The 25,116-nt window shown below is 34.9% G+C and overlaps 3 protein-coding genes and 2 pseudogenes across 16 annotated transcripts; 2 read left to right on the forward strand and 3 right to left on the reverse strand.

Moving 5' to 3' along the window:
* Nucleotides 1–230: 230 nt before the first annotated feature.
* Nucleotides 231–4,980, reverse strand: LOC148570292 (uncharacterized). Its single transcript, XM_088506953.1, has 7 exons — nt 4,975–4,980; nt 4,557–4,748; nt 2,993–3,115; nt 2,113–2,553; nt 1,811–1,904; nt 1,607–1,686; nt 231–1,511 (listed from the first exon to the last, which is right to left on the reverse strand). The coding sequence occupies exons 1-7, from the start codon at nt 4,978–4,980 to the stop codon at nt 231–233; spliced, it is 2,217 nt and encodes a 738-aa protein (XP_088363079.1).
* LOC107630173 (uncharacterized) lies at nt 4,153–22,439 on the reverse strand. Of its 4 annotated transcripts, XM_088508604.1 has the most exons (7): nt 22,303–22,439; nt 22,045–22,183; nt 19,844–19,945; nt 19,658–19,708; nt 19,392–19,445; nt 19,205–19,291; nt 10,675–13,127 (listed from the first exon to the last, which is right to left on the reverse strand). In XM_088508604.1, exons 4-7 carry the CDS (start codon nt 19,694–19,696, stop codon nt 12,972–12,974), a joined length of 336 nt encoding a protein of 111 aa, XP_088364730.1. In that variant the 5' UTR covers nt 19,697–19,708; nt 19,844–19,945; nt 22,045–22,183; nt 22,303–22,439; the 3' UTR covers nt 10,675–12,971. The 4 variants fall into 4 exon arrangements, 1 of the variants encoding a protein (XP_088364730.1); XR_015907302.1 differs by lacking the exons at nt 10,675–13,127; nt 19,844–19,945; nt 22,045–22,183; nt 22,303–22,439 and adding exons at nt 4,153–4,748; nt 6,393–6,678; nt 8,108–8,225 and having other exon boundaries at nt 19,658–19,788; XR_015907300.1 differs by lacking the exons at nt 10,675–13,127; nt 19,844–19,945; nt 22,045–22,183; nt 22,303–22,439 and adding exons at nt 4,155–4,748; nt 6,393–6,667 and having other exon boundaries at nt 19,658–19,788.
* LOC148570293 (uncharacterized) lies at nt 10,828–11,901 on the forward strand (annotated as a pseudogene).
* Nucleotides 13,699–20,279, forward strand: LOC107630172 (exocyst complex component SEC8). Of its 11 annotated transcripts, XM_088508603.1 has the most exons (8): nt 13,700–13,930; nt 14,004–14,052; nt 14,776–14,834; nt 15,431–15,545; nt 16,607–16,819; nt 17,213–17,386; nt 18,337–18,435; nt 19,401–20,279. In XM_088508603.1, the coding sequence occupies exons 4-8, from the start codon at nt 15,504–15,506 to the stop codon at nt 19,437–19,439; spliced, it is 567 nt and encodes a 188-aa protein (XP_088364729.1). In that variant the 5' UTR covers nt 13,700–13,930; nt 14,004–14,052; nt 14,776–14,834; nt 15,431–15,503; the 3' UTR covers nt 19,440–20,279. The 11 variants fall into 11 exon arrangements, with proteins under 11 accessions (XP_088364725.1, XP_088364729.1, XP_020974353.1 ...); XM_021118694.2 differs by lacking the exon at nt 19,401–20,279 and having other exon boundaries at nt 18,337–18,856; XM_016333238.3 differs by lacking the exon at nt 14,004–14,052 and having other exon boundaries at nt 13,701–13,930; nt 14,776–14,866.
* Nucleotides 22,291–25,061, reverse strand: LOC148570294 (uncharacterized; annotated as a pseudogene).
* Between the last annotated feature and the right edge of the window lie 55 nt (nt 25,062–25,116).

Consider the following 25,116-nt stretch of genomic DNA (forward strand, 5'->3'; position numbering starts at 1 on the left):
ATATGTTTCGTTTAAGGAGTTTTAAACGAAATGTCTGTTGAACACACATGGGAATAAATTAGTCTACGAATTAAATTAATTAAGACATGATGCGGAAATTAAATAACATCAAAACGCAAAGTACAGATGTTTTCATAGTAACACACACATACATCTAAAGGTAGATACGAAGTAACACTGATAACAAAATACATAGACGAAGATAGGTAACATACAACTCGGCACAGAAATCATCTAAACAAGTGCGACCCCGTGAAGCAACGACGTGGAACCCGTGTCCTCTGACCTCTCCGGATAAGCGGCTCCTCATCCTCGATCTCGTCGTCCTCGTCCTCGTCCTGCGGAGCTGGATGTGCAGGCATCCTAGGCTGGACATGTACCGATCGAGATGAGGACGGCCCGACAACTGAATGTGACACAGCAGTATGTGCCGAAGCTGGGGTACCACCCAAAGCGAAATACTCAGGAGGAGGCACGGAGGGAGGCTCATTCAGATCGACATGTAACGGTGCCTGTGTCCCCGTCGTCTGACTCCGCCCACGGGCAGCCTCATCATCATGCATGATGGCACTGATCTCATCTAAGAAGGGGGATCCACCAAAATTCCCATCATACCCAACACCGGCAAGGAAGTCTGAAAACGTGTTGCCCGAACTCACCCATGGCGTACTCTCCTGAAGTGTGTGGTCGTCAGGGGGAACTCCAACGAAGTAATCTCCCAGCGGCCCCTCCCCAAGTCCAGCCTCACCATGGGCAGTGGGATCTCCGGTGGCATACCCCTCTCCACCAAGGCCGCCATGATGGGGACTAACAACCCCGACTGCACCCCTTCCTCCACCGTCCACGTCACGAAGATCACCATCGTCGTGGCCCGCAACGGGTGCCCTCCGTCTGCCTCCACGCCCTCGTCCTCGACCACCACCCCTACCTGCCTCATCAGTCTCCCCCATTGCCTGCTCTAGCCACCTCCACTCACGCTGGCTCCGTCGTGTCCCGACACGAGCTCTCCTCTCAACCCGACGCCTATCAGGGACGTCGTCGACTCGATCCATGTCAGGAACTCGTCCAAGACCCCTCTGTGATGCCTCGACAGGATTAGGAACGCCCCTCGGATCCCCCAGATAAAACTCGGGTGACAAGAACCTCTTTCCATGCTGACTCCACCAGTCTAGGTAGGCGTGCGAAGGTCCAAGGTCGGCAACAACATCGAACCGGAGGACGTGATCCGCACGGGTCTCCCAAAGAATATGCCAATGCTGTAAAGCGGACGGGAACCAACGATCACCGCCTCTCCCGTCCTTCGACATCAGAAAGTCAATGTTAAGGGCGGGACACGGGAGGGGCTGCACACCACCGAACTGCGGTAGAACCCTATCTACTTGATGCCACTCTACAACGGCAAAGTATATCAGCGACGTGACAGACCGCCACACCACCATGTGTCGAGGCTCCAACCCCTCCGGATGCACAACCTGAAGTACCTCGGGGGAGCTATATGGCATCCAGATAAACTGCACAAAAAATAGCTATGTTGCCACGCCAACTCCCTCTACAGAAACATTTGATGTCTAGTTATTCAAATAAAAGTAACCGGAACAACACTCACATCCCTGGGTTGTAACATGTCTATCTTTAGTCTCGTGCTCTGCACTCTAGGACCCTTCTCGCTGTAGGAAGGGCTGTAACCTGACCACCTGCAGCGCACATGGGTGTTATGTTTAATTAGAAGTATGACAGATTTGTATTACAGTACAAGCGTACATGAACATTAGCTATTTTAACTTGAAATAGAAAAGCCTGAGTAGCGTACCTCGATGCCAAAGGCCAGCTGCACGTATCAAACCCAGCAGGCCTAAACCTGGGAAAGCACCAGAAGATCCAGGACTGAAGTAGCTGAAGTGGGCCTGCTAATTTCACCATATGTCTGTTTGCCACTCGGCACATGCACCTGTACAACCATGCCAATGCTGCAGACCCCCAACTGTAGGAACCCATCTCCTCAAGCCTAACTACGTAGGGAAGCCATCTGATGTGAATGCGGTTGCCGGACTTGTCGGCAAACAGCTGAGTGCCCAACAACATCATGATATAGGCACGAGCAAAGCGCCGCACAGTCTCCTCATCGGCTCCCTCGGGGCACTCTCCGAAAGTCTCCTGGAACCAGGTGCAGTTTACTGCGAACTTCTGAACCTGGCTCAGAGGAGGAATCACTCCAAGAAACTCCTCGAACCACACCCAAGCTGGACGTCCACCCTCGATATACATATGAAAATCTGTAAGGCAACCGCTGACATAATGCCCGTCCACTGCCAACCCCAACTGGTATGCCACGTCCTGAAGCGTGATCGTGCACTCTCCGAAGGGCATATGGAAGGTGTGCGTCTCAGGACACCACCTCTCGACGAAGGCGCTGACAAGGGGCTCATCTAACCGGAACCATCTATCGTTCAGCCTAGCCAAATGGTATAACCCGGCCATCTGCAAGTAGGGAACATAACGCTCATCGAGTGGCATGCCTTGTTGCCGCCGCATGCTCCTGATGCATCGCTGTGGCTGCGCATTAAATGGACCACATTATTAGAACCACATACAATACTGGTAACCAAAGAAAAAAACTAACACAATAAACCACTTACATAAACCATCAACACAACCGCATATAAAACCACTTACAAAAAACCACTTACCCTAAACCACCAACTAAACCGCATGCAAAACCACTAAAATAAACCATTTGCAATACCACTACAATAAACCACTAACAATACCACCTAACATAAACCACTTACATAAACCATTAACACAACCGCATATAAAACCACTTACAAAAAACTACTTACCATAAATCACCAACTAAACCGCATGCAAAACCTCTAATATAAACCATTTGCAATACCACAACGATAAACCACTAACATAAACTGCCACTAAAACCACATGCAAAATCACTAACTCAAATAAACCGTGTGCACAAAGTTTTCTATGTACTAACCTCGTCGTTGATGACCCCGGCTATATGAGCAACCCCGTCCAACCGGTACAGCCTTGCAAGATCGTCCCCATCAGTTGAGTCTTCGGTTCTACTATTTCTCAGATCGAATCTGGGTCGTTTTCTCTGGAATTTGGTAGGGTATGGAAAATGAGAAGTGGTTCGAATTTGCTTGATTCGAACTCCTTATATAGCCCAATTGTACGTAATTCGAACCAATTAGGTTCGAATTTGTGGTGGCACTTAATCATGAGTAATTCGAACCAATTAGGTTCGAATTATGCGTGTGTAGTTCAAACCAAATAGGTTCAATTTATATGCAAATATAGTTCGAACCAAATAGGTTCGAATTACATATAAGTATACTTTAGCTCATTCGTGAATCAATCTTTAATTTGGCTTATTCATGTAACAACTTTCCTCTCATAGTTTATTTGTGTTTTTTACCCTAAAATATATTTAGGATAATAAAAAATCTATTTTAATTATAATTATATTTTAATATGTTTATTTATTATTTTACTATAAAATAATTATTCAATCAAATTACAGTTAACCAATGAGTAAATACCGTCCAAAAAAAAGATGAGTAAATGAATCAGTAATTAAAATAATTTGATGGCTAATTTGATTTTTAGAACTTTAGTTTTTAGCATGGTCAAATTTCTTCTTTTATCTTTCATGTGTTAACATTTTGTAAACTTTTTTGTTATTCTAATCCAATTGTAAAATCCAATGTTATACTTTTAAAGTGATAGAAAAATATTACTTATTCTTTAAATTTTTAATCTTTAGTGAATTTTTTTATTTAAATAATATTATTTAATTAATTTAACTATCTATTTTTATAAGAAATTCCGTATTTTTTATGAAAAGTTATTTGTTTTTTAGTTTCTCTCTTCTAACACTGAATAACGAACAATTTTTAAACAATGCCTAATTACATTAAAAATAATAATATTCTATAAAAATTATGATATTAACAGTAACATTTTAAAATTATATAAAATGTAAAATAATATTCCATTTCAAATAATAATAATTTTATTGTTATACACTTGTACATCACGTTTTAAAATTTATTTTTTTTCCATCACTTAATCCACTCAATTTTTTTTAGTACAGTTATCGTAGAATTCTCGCATACCTCTAAACATATACTTATTGATAAGTATTTTTTCAACATGTTTAACTTCACATTAACTTAATCATAAATCTTTCATTGCTTCTTTCTCTTTATTTGTTGATGTACGTACTATTTTTTACTAGCATCAGAATAATTCTGTTATCATATATTAGACCCTAAACATGAAAGAATACTAAAGACTAATCGTCGAAAATCATTTCGACAAAAAGCAAAAAAAAAAAAAAAAAATTCAGCAAAACAGAGTGATACATGAATCATGAGAAGGCTATCCTAAGATTCTTAGCTGAGGAAGATATGGCGGCGGCAGAGAGGGCAAGAGGAGTTGGAGCGGGACAGCCACAGAATGATGCATTCTGAGTGGTACACGTGGCCGCATGGGACTCGCTTGTTTCCTCCGCCCTCAAACCCTTCCATGCATACCGAGCACACATCCTTTTCCTCCACCTCTTCCGCCTCTGCCACCGGCAACTTTGACACGAAGCTCTTCGAAGCCGCCGCAATTACCACCTGCGATTCTCCGGCCACTGTAGCCAGAGCCTCGTCCAGATCGAAGCCTCCCAAATCTATAACGTTAACATTATCCATCATATTACTCAACCCTGTATCTGTGCCCTGTATATATTCACTGAATTGAATGGTAAGGGGGATAATATAAGAGGAAAAAAATAAGAAAAGACACGAAATACAAGCGAACTAGGAGGATCATGTAATGCTTGTGACTTTTGAATTTACAATTAGAAAGTTGATCGGTTCCAACCTCGTAATCTGCACACCGATATTTATAACGATATGAGTGTGACACATATATATCAAGTTATTTTATCTACATTATATCTACCGCCATATTGATAGTTAAAGGGAGTTGACCAAACTACTTTTTGCGTTTTTTCCCCTTCTAATTTGGTAGCTTGACCATTCCGGGATTTAACGAAATCCGATGAGGTCATCGATGTTTCTATTGATTAGTCCAATATATTATCATCGAAACATAATGTAAGTTGGAAGAATATGTATTTTTATATATACGCGAAATAAGAATTTTGTCATATGAAAGTTACATAAATATGTTGTTATTTGCACATTTTTGTTACTATTGGTTTTTTTACCCCGCACCCTCCCTCCATTTTCCTTTTTTTTTTTCCCACCTATGTAAGATCAGTAGATGAAAACAGGACAAGAGCATGCCATTGTGGTGGGGTATATACTATATACATGGCGTAAACTTGAGTGGCGGAATGTTGGAATTATAAATAATAATCCCATGGTGCATTTTTACCCGCGATGAGGAGCATGCCACTGTGTTAGGTTTGGAGGTAAACTACTAAAATATATGGTAAATAATTAAAATTATCCTTGATTTTTTAAAACACTGAAAAAAATCTTTACTTTTATTAATAACAAAAATATCATGAAATATTTTAGAACGCAATAAAAATATTTAACATTAAATATATATTCTCAAAAAATATTTTAGAGATTGAGTTTTGATACGATTTTTTATAAAAATAATTAGAAAAATGAAATATTTTTATCATTAAAATTTGGTGATTTTATACCAAGTAAGTCTTTTTCACTTTTTTTTGTTGGTGATAAAAAATACTTTAAAAAGAAATTTAGAGATCCAATTTTGGTCTAATTTTATACATATACTTACTAAATAATTATCTAAATATTTTTATAAAATTTTGGATCAAATACATTACTCAAAGTAATGGTACATGACCAACAAATATTATTATTTTTTACTATTACTTGGCTATCAATAATTTGTACACATATTTATAGATATTTTGCTCACAAAAAATATATAGTTTCCACTTATATTTATTAGAATTTTACACATATGAATCAATATAATTTGTATCTATATTTTTCAAAGTTTCTATGTATATAAATTAGTAAAATTTATTTATTAAAAATAATTTATATTTGTGGTGGTCAAATAATGATAAAAATATTAAAAATTACTAACCCCAAAAATTTCTCAATATATAAACAGTTTATCAAATATAAAAGTCATCAGTCACTTGAAAAAAATAACATATTATTTTTAGTTATTGTTATTGTATTTTAAAATATTTGAAAATATTTTTATAATTCTTTATAATATTTAAATGATATTTTTGACATCTTATTAAAAGATTACGGGCGATTATATATATATAATCAAGTGTGACGCTATGTTGGTTGGAATAAACTCCACATGGGGATAAAAATGATCACAAATTCAAATCCTATGGAAGAAAAGATAAATACCTTGCTGAGAAGAGTTCATCAATTGAAAAGAATAGAATGGTTCTTGCTGTTCAAGCTTGTTCATAGGGAGAGAAACACGGTAGCCGATCAGCCTGCAAAGTGAGCGGTTGAGAACAATCGCGATCTCACAGTCTGGGAGCTCTCTCCGGCTATGGTGGTGACTGAGATCAGCTTTTTTTTTTTTTTTGGTATTCAACTGACATCAGCTTTGATGCCATGGCACTTGTCTTTGTTGGAAATGTTTGTAATATTTTGGGCCTCTTTAGTCTGGGCTTCTAGCCCATTCCTCCAACCAAAATGAAACAAAAATAAACAGCCATGTCTTTACAAGCATAGCATAAAAGGCCCTTTCCTAAGCATAAATATCTATTGATCCAAATTAGTCATTCCGGTAAATTTTTTTACTCTTAAATTCGATACCGTAGAAATAAAGAAAAAAAGCTCTTAAAAGTTATTAGTTCTTTGTTATTTTAAATCATATATATATATATATATATATATATATATATATATTATTAGATAAGTAAGTTTCTAAAAAAATTAATTATATGATATTAGCTCTAAAAATATAATTATAGAATAAATTAGCGAATTTTTAAAACGATAAAAAATTAATATGTCCAACAAAAATAATTCTTAAGAACTTCTATAAAATAAAAATTTATTAGAAAACAAAATTTTTTTATATGATATTTTTTTGAGAACTAATTTAGATATTTAATCTAGATCTAATAGGTTTTTTGGTGTTTTTCTATTTCTAATGATGTAAAATTGTATGGCTGTAAATTTTTATTGTATTTAGGTTCAATTATTTTCTTAATTTTTATAATTTTATTAATTTTTTAGTTATATATTTATAATTTAAAATTTTGTATTTTTATATTAGATATTTTCTATTTAATCCTCATCAATAGATATCTTAGAAAAAACTTATAATCCTAATTGCATAACTCATCTTACATCAAATATAAAAATAAATACTTCAACAATATTTTATATTATTTTACACAAAAGTGATTAGTAAATATCTAATTAAAAATTTTTATTTAATATAAAAATTTAGTCGGGAAGTTAGTAAAATTATATATACTAATAGAATCACTAAACATTATCTTTATTGCTGTATCAATTTTCACGAGTTAAAAATATAAATTTAGTTGATGTCATTTATGCCATTTATGTAGCTCACTTGGAATTTAGATTTTCTTGATGAATGATGAAGGACGTCGCCTAATTATGTGGGAATTGTGGAATGTTGTCAGTTTTGCAGGGATATATTTCTAATTTTCTCTACAATAGATGCTGCTGCAACTATAGAATTTTGTGGGTTGAATGCTTGAAATACTAGTTGAACTTGTCTAAAGCTCGGTTCGATTTATTTTGGAGTTACTAAGATAATATTTAATATCATTTCTTCTGAATATGGTATCTATTCTATCTATTTATTTTATCTATTTTATTATATAAATATTATATTTCTATATTTAATGATAAAACTAACATAACATATTTTTTAAAATATCTTTTAATTTATTTTTTTAACTTATTAAATTCAATTCATTACAATAAATATTAACTAATGAATTTAATTAAATATTTAAATATTATACAATTTATTATAATTTGTATTAATCAATTAATTGTAATTCATTATATCAGTTAATTAATTGATTAATTTATTAAGTATATAAGAAAGTTATTGTTCTGAGAGTTACCTAAAACGGTAATTTGGGTCTGAACGTGAGGTCCAGACTTCTTCTAAGGCAGCGTCCAACTTGTTCTAATGCCGAGGTGTCGCCGTTCGAGTTCGTCGTGAGAAGGTAGGGGTAGTACCTGCAAAAGACTCCGATGCTTAAGTTAACAAAGGCTTTAAGCCAGTTTTTAGTAGATAGGAACTTGAATATACCTGAGGGGTGTCAGTGTATTTATAGTAAAAAGATAATCACCTTTTTTTAGGAGTTCCACTTTTATTGGTGGACAGTCGTTCTCTTTATCTTGAGAGTTTGTTGGGTCTATCTTTTAGGAGAGATAGAAATAGTATGAGAGATTTGGAGAGGCACTTACTTATTTAGATAAGTGGAACTGAACCTCCTTAACGCATTCATCCTCTTAGAAGGTCGGGTGAGTGGAAGAGGCTACCCTTGAGGGGCCTTTATCCTTAATGGGCCTGGACTGCATTTGGGTCAGGGTATGAACTGTACCCCTACTTAAGTTTGAGCTTTCATAAGGTCGGATCCAAGTATTTGTGGCTCCAGTCTCCATTGTCGGGTATGCCGCCTTCAAGAGGTTGGGTACTCGAGATGTTTCAAAATTTTGAAACGTTGCCACTTTAATAACATGGCGAATGTTACCTGGTAGTTTTCTGAAAATCCACACGTGGCTTTAAAGAGGGGTGCAAAATGTCTTTTTTGCCCCTTGTTCATAAAAAGTTAATCTCTTTCCTCTTTTTTCTTTTCTGTTACTGAAAACGCTCACCTTGCCTCGTTTCCTTCATCAAAAAACCCCCCCTTCACTCTTCTTCCTTTGTTCTTTGCTTTATACTGCATTCTAGGTCAATATTTCTTCATCTTGAACCCTTTGAAAGTTCTCATTTTGCTTTTTCAAAGAGAAACGTTCGTGTTTCTTGCTGTTTGACGTGCCTCTTTACTTCTGCATTTCATTAAGGTTGGTGTTTTTATCCATTTTCGTTCTATTACAATTGCTCTGGGTACTTGTATTTGCCTTAGATTTTGAATGGTCATTTAAAATGTTGTTGGTGATGGGGTTTTGTATTTCCTTTAGTATTGTCACTTCTTGTTTGTTCTTGAAAACTTGTTGAAAACTGTTCGCTACTTGGGATTTGTTGCTAGGGACTTTGATATGGTTGTATTATTCTCAAATGGTATCGCTTTTACTTGGTTGGAAGCAATATCATTTATGTGTTCGGAATTTGATGATGATTCGCTGTGTTTATGAGATTTTATGAGAACGGTTGTTAATTGCTGGTGTCATTAATAATGACCTGACTTCTTTGTGACTATTGTCCGACTTTCCGACTTGTTGTGACGATTTTTCTTTGTGTGTTGCATTTGTAAATATAGCCTTAATGTCTCGCTCTGTAATTTACAATATATTAACCAAAGTTCCCTACTCACTTAACTTGGGTAGATATTTCTGTTCTTACTCCTGTCCTTGTTATTGATAGAAAGTATGTTGGAATCTTCCAGAGGCACCATAGATTGTATGAAAACCAAAAAGATGAGCGGAACTATGAGATAGTGGTAGCTGATCTCGAGGAGAGGGTATGTTTTCTAACATTGGATAGGTCGGAATGCCCTTTCTTTTATGATGATTGCCTTTTCACTAAGCTAGACGTTAGGTTTCCTTTTTCTGACTTTGAGATTAATGTCCTCTGTACTTGCAACGTTGCTCCTACCCAACTACACCCTAACTCATGGACTTTTCTGAAAATATACCAACTCCTTTGTCGGGAATTGGATATCCGACCTTCCCTGAAAGTGTTCTTCTATCTCTTTGTGCTTACCAAACCTTTTAGTTCTAAAAAATTAGGTTAGGTTTCTTTCTGAGCTGTTTAGGGGAGGAAAGTTTTTTCTATTTTGACTAGTCTTTTCATAATTTTAAAAATTATTTTTTTAATCCGAACTGTTAAGGATGCCCAACCTTTCTTCATTGACAAGAACGATGAACCCTTTTTTCATTGTATTGGGAAGAGAGACCAGTAATAGCCAAGTATAATGTAGATGATTTAGATGAGCTCGAAAAGAGTGTAATTGGCTTATTTCAAGAGTATTAGGGCTGGCCTCCCTATTTAGACACCAAAAAATTCTTAGGGATCCCAGTCAACTCTAGTCCGAACTAGGTAGCCATCCTTTCTTTTATTCTATGAAGCACGGACACTTTGATGAGTTGCCGTGTCTGCGTGTCGGACACATTTTGGACACGACACTTACCGACACTCGTCCGACACGCGTGTCTGCTGTGTCCAAACCGTGTCTCAATAAAAAATAAAAAATTCTTCTTCGGACACACTTGGACACACCTAAATACCATCACGTGTCAGCGTGTCCGGTCTTATTCTTAATATATATTCTTAAAATAAATTTAGATATAGTATATATTATTATTTATTAAAACAAAAAATATTTTAAATACTTGATATAATTAAAATAAGACATTAAAAATAATTTAAAAATTAATTTATATTTTAATATTAATAAAATATTAAAATATCATTACGGTTTATCTAAAAAATACTTTATATTTTATATGTATGCGTGTCCCCGTGTTAGGTAAGATTTTAAAATTTGCGTGTCGACGTGTCCCGTGTCGTGTCGTGTCCCGTGTCCGTGTCAGTGTCCGTGCATCATAGCTTTTACTTATAAATTCTTGTTGTAAAATTGTGTTGGCGGCTAATGTGTCTTTATTTGCAGAAAAAATGGCTCCTATGTTGGTTGCCATTAAAACACTTCGAGCCACCAGAAAGAACGTTATGGCTCGGGACATACAACTAAAAGAAGCTGGTGACGCTGTTGCCCAGTCTTCTCCCTCGAAGTCAGACTCGGGCGTGTCAGCTTCGCAGAAGGTTATACCCGTCCCTCCGTTTTGGCCAATTCTCTTTATCTCCGCCACTGATAGTATTGTGGCCCGTCCTCATCCTTCTTCCTCCGAACAAAATCCCAAAAGGTAAAAGACTGCAGAGTGGGAAAGCATATACAACATGGGCTTTGACGGGCTTGCATGGAGCGAAAAACATATTCTCCCTCATAGCCACATTAGTATGGATGATGTGTCCCTCAAAAGCCATCTTCAGCTCCTGTCCCGAGGTAGAATTCGAACAGCAAGCGTGTGTGCAGCATTGACCAGAGAGTTGGAGAAAACTTCCCTTAGCGCCACTCACAGCTCCTTGGTGGCTACCCAAGTCGAGGTGGTTTCATTGGAGGAGACAAAAAAAGAGCCTGAAGAGGAGAGTGATACATTGTTGTCCGACTTGGGCAAAGCTCAGGCAAAGGCAAAACAGGCGGAGACGGCCTTGGCTATGTCAAAGGATTTAAGAATGAAGGCGGAGGAGAGCTACACCCATGTCTTCGGGGAGAGGCTCGACCTAGTGGATGAGCTGGCTAATGTTCGGGACAAATATGCAGAACTCGAGGAATATGTGGCTGAAGGAATGGATGAAATGTTTGCAAATTCAAAGGCCTAGTTTCAAGTTATTGCTGCTGAGGCAGACCTTTCCCTAATCAGCCAAGATAATATTGTAGTAGACGAGAAGATCGTCCTGGCTCCCGAGGATGATGAGGAGGTTCATTTGCACGACCCGAAAATTTCGGATGCAGAGATCAATCAAATTTCCCAAAATCCCAAGGTCCCCTCTGAGAATGAGGTCATTAGTGGTGAGCTCCCTCCTTCTCCGACTAGCCCCATCGCAGCTGTGCCGATTTCTGAGTATGACCCGACTCCTTCCACCCAAGCTGAAGATACTGTCACAGAAGAGCAGCTTAATCCTTTGTAATTCCGTCTTTAGCAGTTTGAATGGCCCAATGTGTGGGTCTTTTAAGAACAATTTTTTTTTGTAATAGCTTGTAGCCTCGATCACTTTTTTAGTTGTATTTTTTTTTTGACAATTTTAGTTTTTTTTTTTATCAAAAAACCTTTCTTCATTTTCATCATGATTATAGGTTTTCAATAATTATTTTTTGTCGAATTAGATCTTAGCCTATATAGCCGTTTAGTTGTAAATCGTGTTTTGACAACTTTTTAATACTGTTTCTTTGCTAAGTTAAATGATGTCGGTGAAGTAGGTCAGTATAGTGCTTTTCTTTGTAAGTTCCGACTTCCTGTAATCGGACTTTGTCAAGTTACTTTTTCATTTCGTTTTTATTCTGCCTTGATTTTGAGGTTGATCTTACAAATTGTTTACATAACTTCTTATATTAATTTGTACCTCGTCGCTTCAACTTGCCGACCATTCTAGGTCGGATAATGATTTTTGCGGTTTGTCAAGCTTAAATTAATGTATTTTTATAGGAAACTTTTAAGAATGAAGTGGATTTATCATTGATAAATGAAAAATGCCTTTCCATAAATTGGCTAATAGGATTTTGACTACTCTTAGCCCGTGTTATGGTGCCTCGTTAAATCCCCTTCCGAAAAAATCCTTCTCGAAAAAAAATTATGAAGTCGGGAAAAATGAGTATACCAAGGAACAAGGTGCGCTATCTAACTGTAGTACTTCTTCAAGTTACACGCGTGCCACGACCTCGAGAGTTCCATCCCTTGTAAGTCGGATACCTTATACTAACCTTTCCCTAAGACTTCAACAATCTTATAGGGTCCTTTCCAATTCGCAGCTAGCTTTTCGTTGCCCGACTTCTGAATCCTGATGTCATTTTGTATCAGTATAAGATCGTTCGTGATAAAGGTTCTTTTGATTACTTTATGATTGTACTTCAGAGCCATCCTTTGCTTTAGTGCTTCCTCTTTGATCCGAACTTGTTCTCGAACTTCTGGGAGGAGGCCGAACTCTTCCTTTTGTGCTGGATATTGGCCCCTTTATTGTAGAATAAAACCCTTGGAGATTCTTCAGCGATTTCTATGGGAATCATGGCTTCTATTCTGTAAGCAAGTCAGAAAATTGACTTCCTTGTTGTGGAGTGAGGAGTTGTCCGATATACCCATAAGATTTGAGGAAGCTCGTCTGCCCATGCTTCTTTTGCGTCTTGTATTCGACATTTTAACCTGGCCAATATGACTTTGTTTATAGTTTCAGCTTGTCCATTGGTTTGAGAATATTCCACCAATGTAAATTGGTGCTAAAAATATTTTTATTATAAAATACCAATGGCATTTTATGATATTATTATACTTGTATAAAATATTAAAATAATTAAATATTTTCCTATTTCATACTAAAATTACCGTATGTAAAAAATTTAGCCAGAAGATGCATAATTTTCATAATTTGAAATTCGTTTTGAATATATTGTTCTTTAATGCAGGTATTAATTGGATGGATAGGATTTTATTTGTTAAATGATAAATTGCTCTAAATAATGGCTAGAATAGAGAAAGACTTGAAAGTTAAAACATGAAAATAAAAAAGACTTTGGTAGGATATTTATTAAGGTTATTAGTTTTAGCATTAAAAACTTAAAAAAAATCTTCACTAACTATACATTATAATTTATAAATGCGCTAAATATCAATTTTCCGTTTTTTATAAAACAAGATTATATTAAGTGTAAGCAAAATTCAATTCAAATAAAAATGTGTTATATTAACTTTAGATAAAAACAGGTAGAAGCATCACGTCACGCGTTTCACATCTTTCAGGATCATTCTCTCTTTCTCGTCCTCCTCACTAAAACAACAACGACTACGCTCTAACGCGCGCGCGTGTTCGCCTTTTCGCTTTTGTTATTACCAGTCAAATCCATCTTTCCGAACGCTCAGCGACTTCTTCATCACTTTCTCTTCCCCCTTCGTCCATTTCACGCGCTTCCTCTTCCTTCCTCCGTCGATTCGCCGCCATTTCGCTTCAGGTTCTCCCTCTCTCTCTCTCTCTCTGCTGAATTTAGTGCGCACACAATGAATCTCGATTTGAATCCTTTGTAGCTCCTCGAGATCTCTGATTACAGAATGCGTATTTCGAATTTCGTTTACTGTAAGTTCTCGACGGAGTATTCAGCTTTTTGAATTCTCGTAAACGCCTTTTTTTGCTTAGCTAAGTGAAGAAGGAACTGTAACAGAGAGGAAGTGGAAGGATATGTGTGGAGAGAGGAGTTCGATGGAGTTTTATAGATTTTTTTGCTTCTGTATGAGTGAAATTGCTGAAGAGTTCTAGTGAACTTCGCCTGTGAGAGGAAATCGAGGATCTGGTTCTATTTAGCGGTCGTAGAATGGAGATTATGGTGTGTGTGTGTGTGTTTAGTTACCGTATAGTAATGAACAGCGGTAGAAATGATGTTTAATTATGCTTTGATTGTTAGGTGCTTTAAGATTTGCAAAAATTTAATTCAGTAATCTATTGTTGATCCCTTCTCGTGGTTGTTTCTGATCACTACTTAATTGTTAGAAATTTTTGGATATTGCATTGGAAATAAGTGTAGTTTCTCTTTTGCCGAATGACCAAGAAAATTGTGCTTATGCTTTGTGTGAAACAATCCACGGAGCTTGCTCCAGGGCCTCCTCCTAGTGAGGAAAGGTTTGGTGGTTGATGATTGTGGTATTTCCTGACATAGGGGGGACATAGGGGGTTTTTAATGTTTAATACTATAGTTCAGTGCCAAACTTAGAACCGTATTTTTCTTTTGTTGAATTCAAAATCATCTACTGTTTTATTTATTTATATATTTCTTTTCTTATTGTTTTGTTTTGCTGATGCCAGGTTATTTGAAGTTCAAATAATAACTCTCGTTTTAGTTGCTACTTGAGCTGGATTTGGAGGTATTGTCATCTGGAAATCATTAGGAATAAGTGTACGTAAGCAAGAAGTTTGGTTTGCTTTGCTGCTTAGACTCAACTGTTCTATGTTCTGAACCAGTATTTAATTATTTTTGGGAGTTTTGAGGTTGATTAGGGGATAATATTCCGAAATAATTTTTTTTTTTGGTAAAACTGAACTTATTGTTGTTCTAACTTATTACGGAAACAATATAATTGGTTACTTCTTTACAATTCTTTTTTCAGCTTCATTTTATTATGAGTGAGTAGAATATCGGTTTTATTTATGTTGAAACACTATCTTTTGTTGGATTTTAAAACCATGTGCTTTGCTTCAGAAAATCCTTTTGCAGAAGTAGTTTATGATAGCTATTATATCTTCATTTGATCTTCTTCCTTATTTTCCTGTTTACTTTCCCCCCCTTCTTTTTTTGGTTCCAAATTTTGTGGTTTACACTAAGTTTCATTTCTTGAAGCCTAGTGCTCCCATTGAAGCAGATTCTTTTCATTATTTTAGGTGAAATTGGATTATTCACATTATTCATGTTTATCACAGCCAATTAGTTTGAGTGTTCATTACTTGTATTCATCCATTGCAGTTAGAACTGTGGGTTTGTTAGTACAAGGTAATCTTATCTCTTCTATGGTGTGTGGATACATTGAAAGCAAAATATGGGACTTTTTGATGACTTGCCTTTGCCTGAAGACAAAGCTGTAAGCTTTCCTTTGTTACTTTCTAGATTTGTATTCAAAATGATTAATCACTGCTTTTCAAAGGGATTCTCTGCAATTAATTTATATTCTAAGGACTTTTGGCCTCACTGCTAGTGCTTGTAGATTACTGGAATAGAAATGGGGAAACTTTGAGCAGTTTGGTGCAGTAACCTAGGTTTATGTTCCAGAATAAGGCTCATGCCTTACAAGGGTGGGAGAACAACTTCTGTCCAATGTTATAATTATATCCTCAGTCTATTTCATCCTTGGTTCCAACAGAGTACACTAGTCTGAAGTAGGCCCATATTTGACCCCATTTGGTGCCAAAAGGCTGTTGTAACTGCAAACTGTTCTCATTATAACTTAAAATTGATTTCTTTTTCTTTTTCCTTTTTCTTAAACAAGGACAGAAGGATATTACAAAAGGCATGGAGGACCAGAAATCCTCAATTTATGGAAGGTTAAGATACACACAAAAAAAATACATCAACAGGCCAAGCTTTGCAATCTGTCTGCATCTCCGAGAGGAAACCCCTCTATAAAAATCATGAACCTTGAAAGTTTGTAATTGTAGTTAAGAGGTTCTAAACATCTACTCTAAGATGTACTGGTTTTGACACTAAAATGCTATATATGATGCAAGTTTAGGATATGCCCATATAATAATATCATAAGTCTCTGCTGCTTTAAAATAAAGCAGCAGAAAAACCACCAGACGCTGACACTTTTCCCGTTTAATGCTTCAGATTGGCTCTCAAAGTCCTCACCTCTTCATGGTCTTTTCAAACCAACTTAGCTTTGCTCAACAGATAGGATTACTTTTATTAAATGGCCTTCTTTTACCACTATGCAGGTTATATTAACCAAAGTTGTATGCATCACATGAGGGATTCATTGCTATTTTATACTAAAATTATTTTTTACTTCTAGCTTATAATTTGAACTGTAGATTGTTTGCTCCAAAACCTTCATTGATATATCTAGTTTTCTATTGCTCTTTGTCGTGTGTTAATCTCTCTAATTTGTGATAATTTGAGTCTTTCTGCTCTACCGAAATGCAGTATTTGAGACGTGAACTCGCTAAAATAGATGAGAGTTGGACTGTTGCTCGTTTTGATTCACTACCTCATGTTGTTCACATTTCGACGTCAAAAGATCGTGATGCTGCTGCACAATTGTTGAAGGAGCAAAGTGATGTTGTTGAGGAGGTTGTGGATGAAGTAGTACAAACCTATCATAGTGGCTTCAACAAAGCTATCCAAAACTATTCCCAGGTTTCTTAATATTTCATTCTCATGGGTTCTTTTTAAAATTGTTGTGTTGACCTGGAACAATTGGTTCAAACTGCCAGTACTTGACAACTGAAACTTCAGGGAGTTTGATTGTGGGTGTTAATGGAGGTCCACCTTCAGATTATAGTTCCTTAAATTTCCCAGTTACTTTGCATCCCGCTTAATGGGAAAATGGTTGATGGTTATTATTGTTTTCGTTGTTCTTATTGTTGTTCAATTTATTGTGCTATAAACTTCCTATTGTAGTTTTGGCAGTTGTTACTTTGTAGAATTCTTAAGAGTTTGCCACTTCTCTCTTGTTTACATAGAGTAGCTGAATTAGGATTGGCCTTTCATTATGATTTTCCATTTAACAAATATCTTGTTTATCTTTAGATCTTGAAGCTTTTCAGTGATTCCACTGAGAGTATCTCCGTCTTAAAGGTAGATTTGGCAGAGGCAAAGAAGCACCTTAGTGCGCGCAATAAACAATTGCATCAATTATGGTATCGCTCAGTTACATTGCGACACATAATCTCCTTATTGGATCAAATTGAAGGCATTGCTAAGGTCAATCCTTTATTTCCCAAGTGTTTACTGTTTTTTTATTTCTTGATTCAATTGCATTGCTTTGTTTGTTGCTGATTAAAAGACAGTATCGTGTCAGAACTTACGCTAGCTTCCTCTAATATTCTAATTATATTTGCTATGACTTGGAGTCACTTTTTGCCTCTTTTAACAGTTTGGGATAGAATAAACAGTATGCAAAATTGCATTTGCAGTTTCATATCCAGTGTGCTACATCTGTACATGTGTAGAACTTTTGTAGTAGTTTTAGATGTGAAGCACATAATAACCTTAAAATTCATTGAAGCTATAGAACTAGACTTATATACAGTGACATTATAACTCGTGAAAGCTCACTGTGCTTGGAATGGCGATGAAATTAGGCTAATGCTAACAATTATCTTCTTGTGAATCAATGCTATTATGGATTTTCATTCTTAGCATAGTGATACCAACGCCCTACTATAGATATTTGATCAACCATGGTCTATTGCTGCATCAAGGAGCTTCTAGACTAGAACTCTCCAGTATTGAAGCACCAAGAATTTATGTTGGGATTTTTTTTTTCTTATATTGTTATAACGATAGTTTATAATCAATAGAATTCAAATATACTTAATATGACTCAATGGATCACTTTTTTTGATAAGTATTTTTTATGGATTCTATTCACCCGCCAATCCAATGAGATATGGTATGCTACAAGTGAATATTTACGACAAGTGAGTCCCAATTTTAGGATGACCGACCCCGTAAATCCAGTTCATATAATGTCTTTCTCAGGTGCTAGAGGAAATGCATCTCAAGGTTGCATTTTCTGCTTGCATGTATACATTTGTGCATGCTTCCTGATTTCTTTTAAACTTTTTGTTTTAATTGCTTCCTTTTCTGTTATCTGTTTAAACTTCTCTATCTTTCATGGAGGATTTTGAGTCTGAAGATCTAAGTTGCAGGTTCCAGCACGTATGCTCATTGCTGAGAAGCAATTTTATGCTGCAGTTCAATTGCAAGTGCAGTCTATGCTGATGCTTGAGAGAGAAGGTCTCCAAACTGTAGGATTTCAACTCACTCACATTTTATCCTATTTTCATCTTATTTTGAGTAGGAACCTGCTATTTTTCATTAATAGTTCCCCACCTTGGTTCTGGACTTCACTTGGTATTTTAGTTAAAAGGAGCAAGTGATTTGTACAGATAAAAGGGCAAACATACTAAAAGGGCAAACATACTAAAAGCAGGTGATACGATATCCATCATATCAGAAAATCTATAAACAAACAAAGAACAGATGTGGCTAAACAAATACAACAAAGCTGTTGCATCTGTCTGCTTGTTAGATATTAATATTGCCTCAAGAAGACTAAGAATGTGAGAAAGTCCTGTGCGTCATAGAGAGCTATAATTGTTATTCTATCCTCTATTATATGGAAAGGCAAAGGGATGCCTCTGAAAATGCCAATCATTTAGTTGGTTATATCATTATTCTACATTTCATTGAGATTATTGCTGGTTGATTTTTTTAATTATTTAATTTTAAATATTTTACTTCTAACTTCAGAGGAAGAACAGCAATAAAAAAAATAACAAAATAGCAATTAAAAAAAAATAATTTATCAAAAATAGCTCATGCAACAGTGTTTTAATATGGGTAAAAAAGTTGTAAACTCTACTTCTAAGGTATTGCATAAAGAAGCAACTTTTTTCAAACTCTGGATATCCAAACATCTTTATTAACGAAATATGATTAATTTTACGAAGAAAAAGTGAGAACAATTTTGAACTAAACAAAGGAACCCCATCAAAGTCCATTTAAATCACTTACCTTAAGAAAAAGAGGGTTACATGCATACTCTAGTACTACTCTCTCAATGCGTTTTGCATTAAACATCAAGAAATCATCTCCAACTAACTGCACAATATTGCAATGAGTAGAAACCATTCAAATAATTGTTAAAAACTTCTAATTTGTATGCTTATTCATATGACTATATTTTTTGAATTTCTTTTACCATGTGCAGGAAGTTGAAGTTCACGGCCAATATTTTTCTAAGAGATGAAGATTCCTGCAAAAAATCAGAACAAAAACCTTTAATCAAAAATTTCTTAAGTCCGTATGTTGGTTCCAGCTCAAATAATTGACCACAGAAAAGTTTCAAATATTTCCAAACCTAAATCCTTTTCTTAAAATCAAATCCAGCTGATATAAAAGCATGGCCTTTGTTTATTTGTTTTGAGTTAAAAAAAATATATGGAAACAGCAACGGAAACGAATTACTTTTATAGACTCATCGTTCTCATCTTCCTTCCTCATCATGGATATACCTATCTGACAACATGCAAAAGAATAACATAATGCTTTTGCGGTATTTTTCTTTTGACTAAATTAAAAATTTAAATTAATCATTCAAAGGCATAAAAAATCTTTGAGTACCTAACAAACTTGTTTTCATAATGGTATTACCTAGTCTTTAGGCAATCTGTATAATAATATATAATTCCAATATCCACCCCCCAATGCACAAACAGGAATGTCAAGAACAGCAGGATTTGGAACATTGAGCAACTGCAAAACACAATAATAGATCAAGTTATGGTAAGATTAGGATTGTATGATAAAAGATAAGCTCAACTTATTTGCAAAAGTCACTTGATATACTGGAGGAATGATCAAATATATAAATCTAAACTTAACAAATCTCCAAGATATGTAATAACTCTTAAGGGATAATATCAAAATATTTATACCAACAGTAAGAACACACAACTTAGACAACATAATAGGACACATGTTAAGAAAGGTGGGGAAAAAATAAAAGGGGTACGAATTCTTTTTTCCTCTGTTTTTCCTCTGTTTTCTTATATTGTTGTCGGGGTTAGAGTGTACCATGGTAAGAAAAGATTTTTAGGAGCCTCCCAATAAGCTTCCTACCTATGAGTGTTGATAACCTTATCTTATATTAGACCAAGAGTACAACCAATCATTTCAATTAGAAACCACAAAGAAAGATCTAAATTGAAGCTCATAGTAGCATAGACAACAACCCAAAATATAGACACATATGAATGAAGAATAAGTTATCAGATTTAGAGTTGAAGTCTAAATTGACCAAATAAAAAGAAACCACTGTAAGTTTGTTAATAAAGCCAAATTTAAATTTGCATTTTGTAAATAAAGTCAGAATATTATTTGAGAAAATAGAATCCAGAATATCACTAATTATCTGATCCAACCTAACAAACAATACTTGAATATAGTAAAATTAGGCCAAATTCTTTGCAAGCTTTCAGCATCAATTTGTAACAAAAACCATAAAATAATAGAAGCACTTAAAAAAATACAAAAAAATAGTGAACAGAAGCTCCACAACAAATGCTCGCATAAAAGGACTGAAAGCTAGAATGTAACAAAGCAGTTAAGGACTGAAAGGAGCTGTAACAACAGAGCAGTAAAAGAACCGGAAGCTAGTCATTCATCTCTCTTACACCAGATTAATTAACAAATTTCTTAAACTACAACTTGAGGTGTATGAAAGCCTTTCAATCAGAACCCTGCAAGAGTCTTCAAATTTGAGTTTAATAGTTGAACATTTAAACTATACTAAACATACTCAACTTTCACCTCCAATTGGTTGCATCTCAATATCATTCCAGAATTAAAAATTATAAAGTCTCAAAGTTACTGACTTTTATGCATAATACATCTTACTTTAAAAATCCAAATCTTTAAAACCACAACTCTAACAATTCTAAATTTTTATGAAATTAAAGTGTTAGAACCAGAGCTTCATTTAAAATTGGTTCCATTTAAAAATGCAAACTGGAGAATTTCTAATAGAGGAAACAAGTTGCTGCTGTGTTAAACGTTCTGCAGAAAAACCAGATTTGACATCCATAATTCAAAAATTCACCATAAATCATAAACTTAATGAAAAAGTCTCAAATTCAGCAGTCTAGCTCCCTATATTCCCAAGCTTAATCCGGACTTGGTCCCACGCAATTCCGATAATCACAGAATTAGTTGTAGTTTTTCAAAGTTGCTGACTCGGTATAGAAATTACGCAGAAAATCAGATTTTAGAATTCAACTTTGAAAAATCATAACTAATTCTCTAGTTGATACGAAACCTTCAAAATTGAGTTTTCACAATTACACTTAATATAATTTACTTAACACTTAAATTCTTATCATTTCAGTCACTATAGAGTCACTGATTCACTTTCAAAGTTGCCGTTTATTTTCAAGAGAACCTGATTTTCAGCAAACCATTTAGTATTCAAAACCCAACCCTTCAATACCCCTCAAAACCAATTCCAAATCAACCACCAACCAAGCTCATTATCATTACAATATACCAAATATCAGCTCAACAGCAACAAATCCAACATAACCCATTAAAATTCAGTAATTCTGAACAATAAGTCATCAAACAATTCCCAATCTACATAATCAATCAATATCACCAATCAACAATTCCAAATCACAATCTCAACCATTCCAATCACAATTTCAGCCACAATTCAATATTCACATAATCAACCAATTAATCACAGCTATTAAATCTATTTGCAGTTATTCAATAAACCTTGTAGGCATTCTTAAATTAAAATCGTTTTAAACCCCCTACCTCGATGTCGCAATCGCATACTTTAACGTAACAAATACCTTCTCTTTTAGTGTCAGGGCAGTAGCGGTAACTCTCACACAACCAGAACGGCAACAATACCAGCCTTCGCAACTTTGACCATGGTTGCAGTAAAATAGAGGATTTAAATTGAGTAGGAATCAAAAGCAATTTTCAGCCCTAGGATTCAAGACAAAGCAAGGACTAAAATAGAATTAAAATCAGAACATGGCTACCATAGCAGTAACAAAACAAAACAAGTAAATGGATCAATCCTAAGGAAAAGATCAGACCAGTACCCAGATAACAAAATCATAATCAGCAATGGCTTCAACCGTCCTATGGCAGCACCAGCGACAACAGAAAACGGCCTCCTCTCCTTTCCGGTTCGTGATTCCAGTGGCAGCAATGATCACCCAACAAACAACAACGGCAGTGGCGTTTTCTCAGATTCCAAAACCCATAAGCAGAAACAAAACTGGCGGGCCTTCCTCCTCCAGCGGCGGCTTGGCGAGACGCGGCAGCAGCAGAGTGCGACAACGGCGGTGCTGCAGCTCAGTAACGGCGATGCGGTGGCAGCTCGCGAGGATGGCGACGGCAACCCGCGGCGCTGCCGGCGACAAGGCTGGTCGTGGGCTTCTCTTCGTGTGTCTCTCTCTCTTCGCGATTCTGTCCCATCGACGACGGCTTGTGAACGGATCGGCAGTAACGCAAGCTTGTGGGTCCATGGACGGGACGGCGCCGTGAAGCAGCTCGACGGCGAGCTCCAGGGCGGCGACGGTGACGGCAGACAGCATCTCTTCTCTCTTGGATGCAAGCTCTCTCCTCTCCACCCTTCACGCTTGACAGCGACGGTGACGGCGGCGAGGCCCCAGCCAGCGCCGTCTCCCTTCTCTTCCCTCTTTCTCCCTGTTTCCCCCTTTCTTAAATTTGTATGCATTTGTTATGAAGGAGGTTGAGGCTGCGGCTGTTAGGGTTAGGAACTGGGGAAATTAGGATTCTGACTTAATTTTAGGAATTAGGGTTAGAAATTAAAATTTTATAAAAGATTATAGATAGATATGAATAGATATTTTGATAAAATTGAAGGGTAGAATAATTTTAAAATTAAATATACTCTCTTAAAAATATTTAAGAACATTATTTATCAACATATTGCTAAGTTGAAATAATTATTTTTAATTTAAATTAAAAAAATAAGCATATTAATCACATTTTTATAAAATGTAGTTTAAACTCAATATTTAATGATTCAAATTAAATGATATAATTTTTTATTATTTTTTTATTACCGAAACTTTAATTTTAATTTACAAAATATCTAATTATAATAAAAATTGTACGTAAATATTAACTTACTTAAACTTAAAGTATTTATAAAAATCAATTTAATCATTCCTAGTTAATAAGTTAATCTCTAAGAGCTCAAACTAATAAAATAAACCATAGTTTATCCATAATAGAAATTTTTTAAATTAAGTTATATATTGCTTCCATTACTAAATCTTAATTTCAAATTATATGAAATAACAATTATAAAATTACACAAGAGTATTAATTAACATAACTCCAAATATTAATAAAACTAATTTAATTACCCTTAATTAATTAATTTATAAGATAAGATATCAAATTAATAAAATAAATCGTAACTTTTTCATGATAAAAGTTACTTAAATTAAATCATACAATCCTTCCTTATTTTTCAATTACTAAAATTATACAAAATATTCCAATATAATAAAATTACTTAAGAATATTAATTGGTTCAAAATAAAGTTATCTCCGAATCTATTTAGTTATTTCTAATAAAATAATTCTAAAATTATAAAGTTTTAAACTTAATAAAATAAAATCACAATTTATTTATAATTATATTTTCAAAAATGCGGGATGTTACATTCTATCCAACTTACAAAAATTTTCGCCCTCGAAAATTGATATAAGTTGAAGAAAAAATTTATATTCACATCCATTTTTGAATATTTTAAAGGTTCCAAGAAAATCATATCACATAAACATAAAAGAAAATATATTAGATGATGCAAAAGTTGATAAAAGTAATTTGATGCAAACCAAATTTCAAAATCTAAAATTAAATAGGCACAATGTTCGTTTAGAACTCTTAATAAAACATGATCACTTCCTCTTATTCCCTCAAAACTCCACAACTCCTTATAACTTCATAGATTGACCATATTCACTTTCCGTACGCACAAATCGTGTCCCTAAGAACTAGCGCATATAAGGAATACGAAACATGAGAAGAGAAAGACAAACGGCACGAAAGGTTTATGCAAGAAATTGGAAGAATACTCAAGTTCACAGTTGGACAAAGATGGTATTTCGCAAGGATTTGAAGGAATACGTGAGATTACCAAACAACAAGAATATATATATATATATATGCAACAAAATGTAGCATAAAGCGGGTTAATTCAAAGATTAGGAAGAAATTTTGAATCAAACAGTTTCAATATGAACATCATTAGAAAAAATAGTACAACAATTTAGACAACTTCAATTTGAAATAGAGGGAATTAGTTTATCTTTTTCAAAAGAAAATATTTAAATCCAACATTTTCCAAAAGTACTAATGTAAGACCCAGAACCTTTGAAAAGTCTTATTATGATCAAGTCTCAAATCATATGGTTATTTATAGCCTTAATTTCAGAAATTATTTTATTAAAGATAATTAAGGTAATTATTATCCAATTTTATAATTATTGGATTATTTTCTATATTCAGAGTATAAAGTTGGTAGTTGTGAAATAATAAGGATTTCTATATGATTTGAATTAAATAAGTAATATTTTCAATATTAATACTGCTACCTTGGAAAATAAGGGATTTAATTATATTACTCTTAATTATTTGATTTGGACATTTTATTGAAAATAATTTATGAAATTGATGAGCAAATAGTATTTTTATACATTATTATTAATGGATTAGAATTTATTTCCAATTATTATAATATCCCTATTTTTATTTGAAATTACTAAAATACCCCTAACCCTAGTTTTAAAAAAAAAAATGAAACCCTAAACCCTTCATCCTAGCAGCCAAACCCTTACCCTGTTTTCCCTTTCACCCACGGACAGCACACACG

The sequence above is a fragment of the Arachis ipaensis genome, chromosome B3 (assembly GCF_059453495.1).
Source record: "Arachis ipaensis isolate K30076 ecotype BB chromosome B3, ASM5945349v1, whole genome shotgun sequence".
In the NCBI taxonomy this organism is placed as follows: Eukaryota; Viridiplantae; Streptophyta; class Magnoliopsida; order Fabales; family Fabaceae; genus Arachis; species Arachis ipaensis.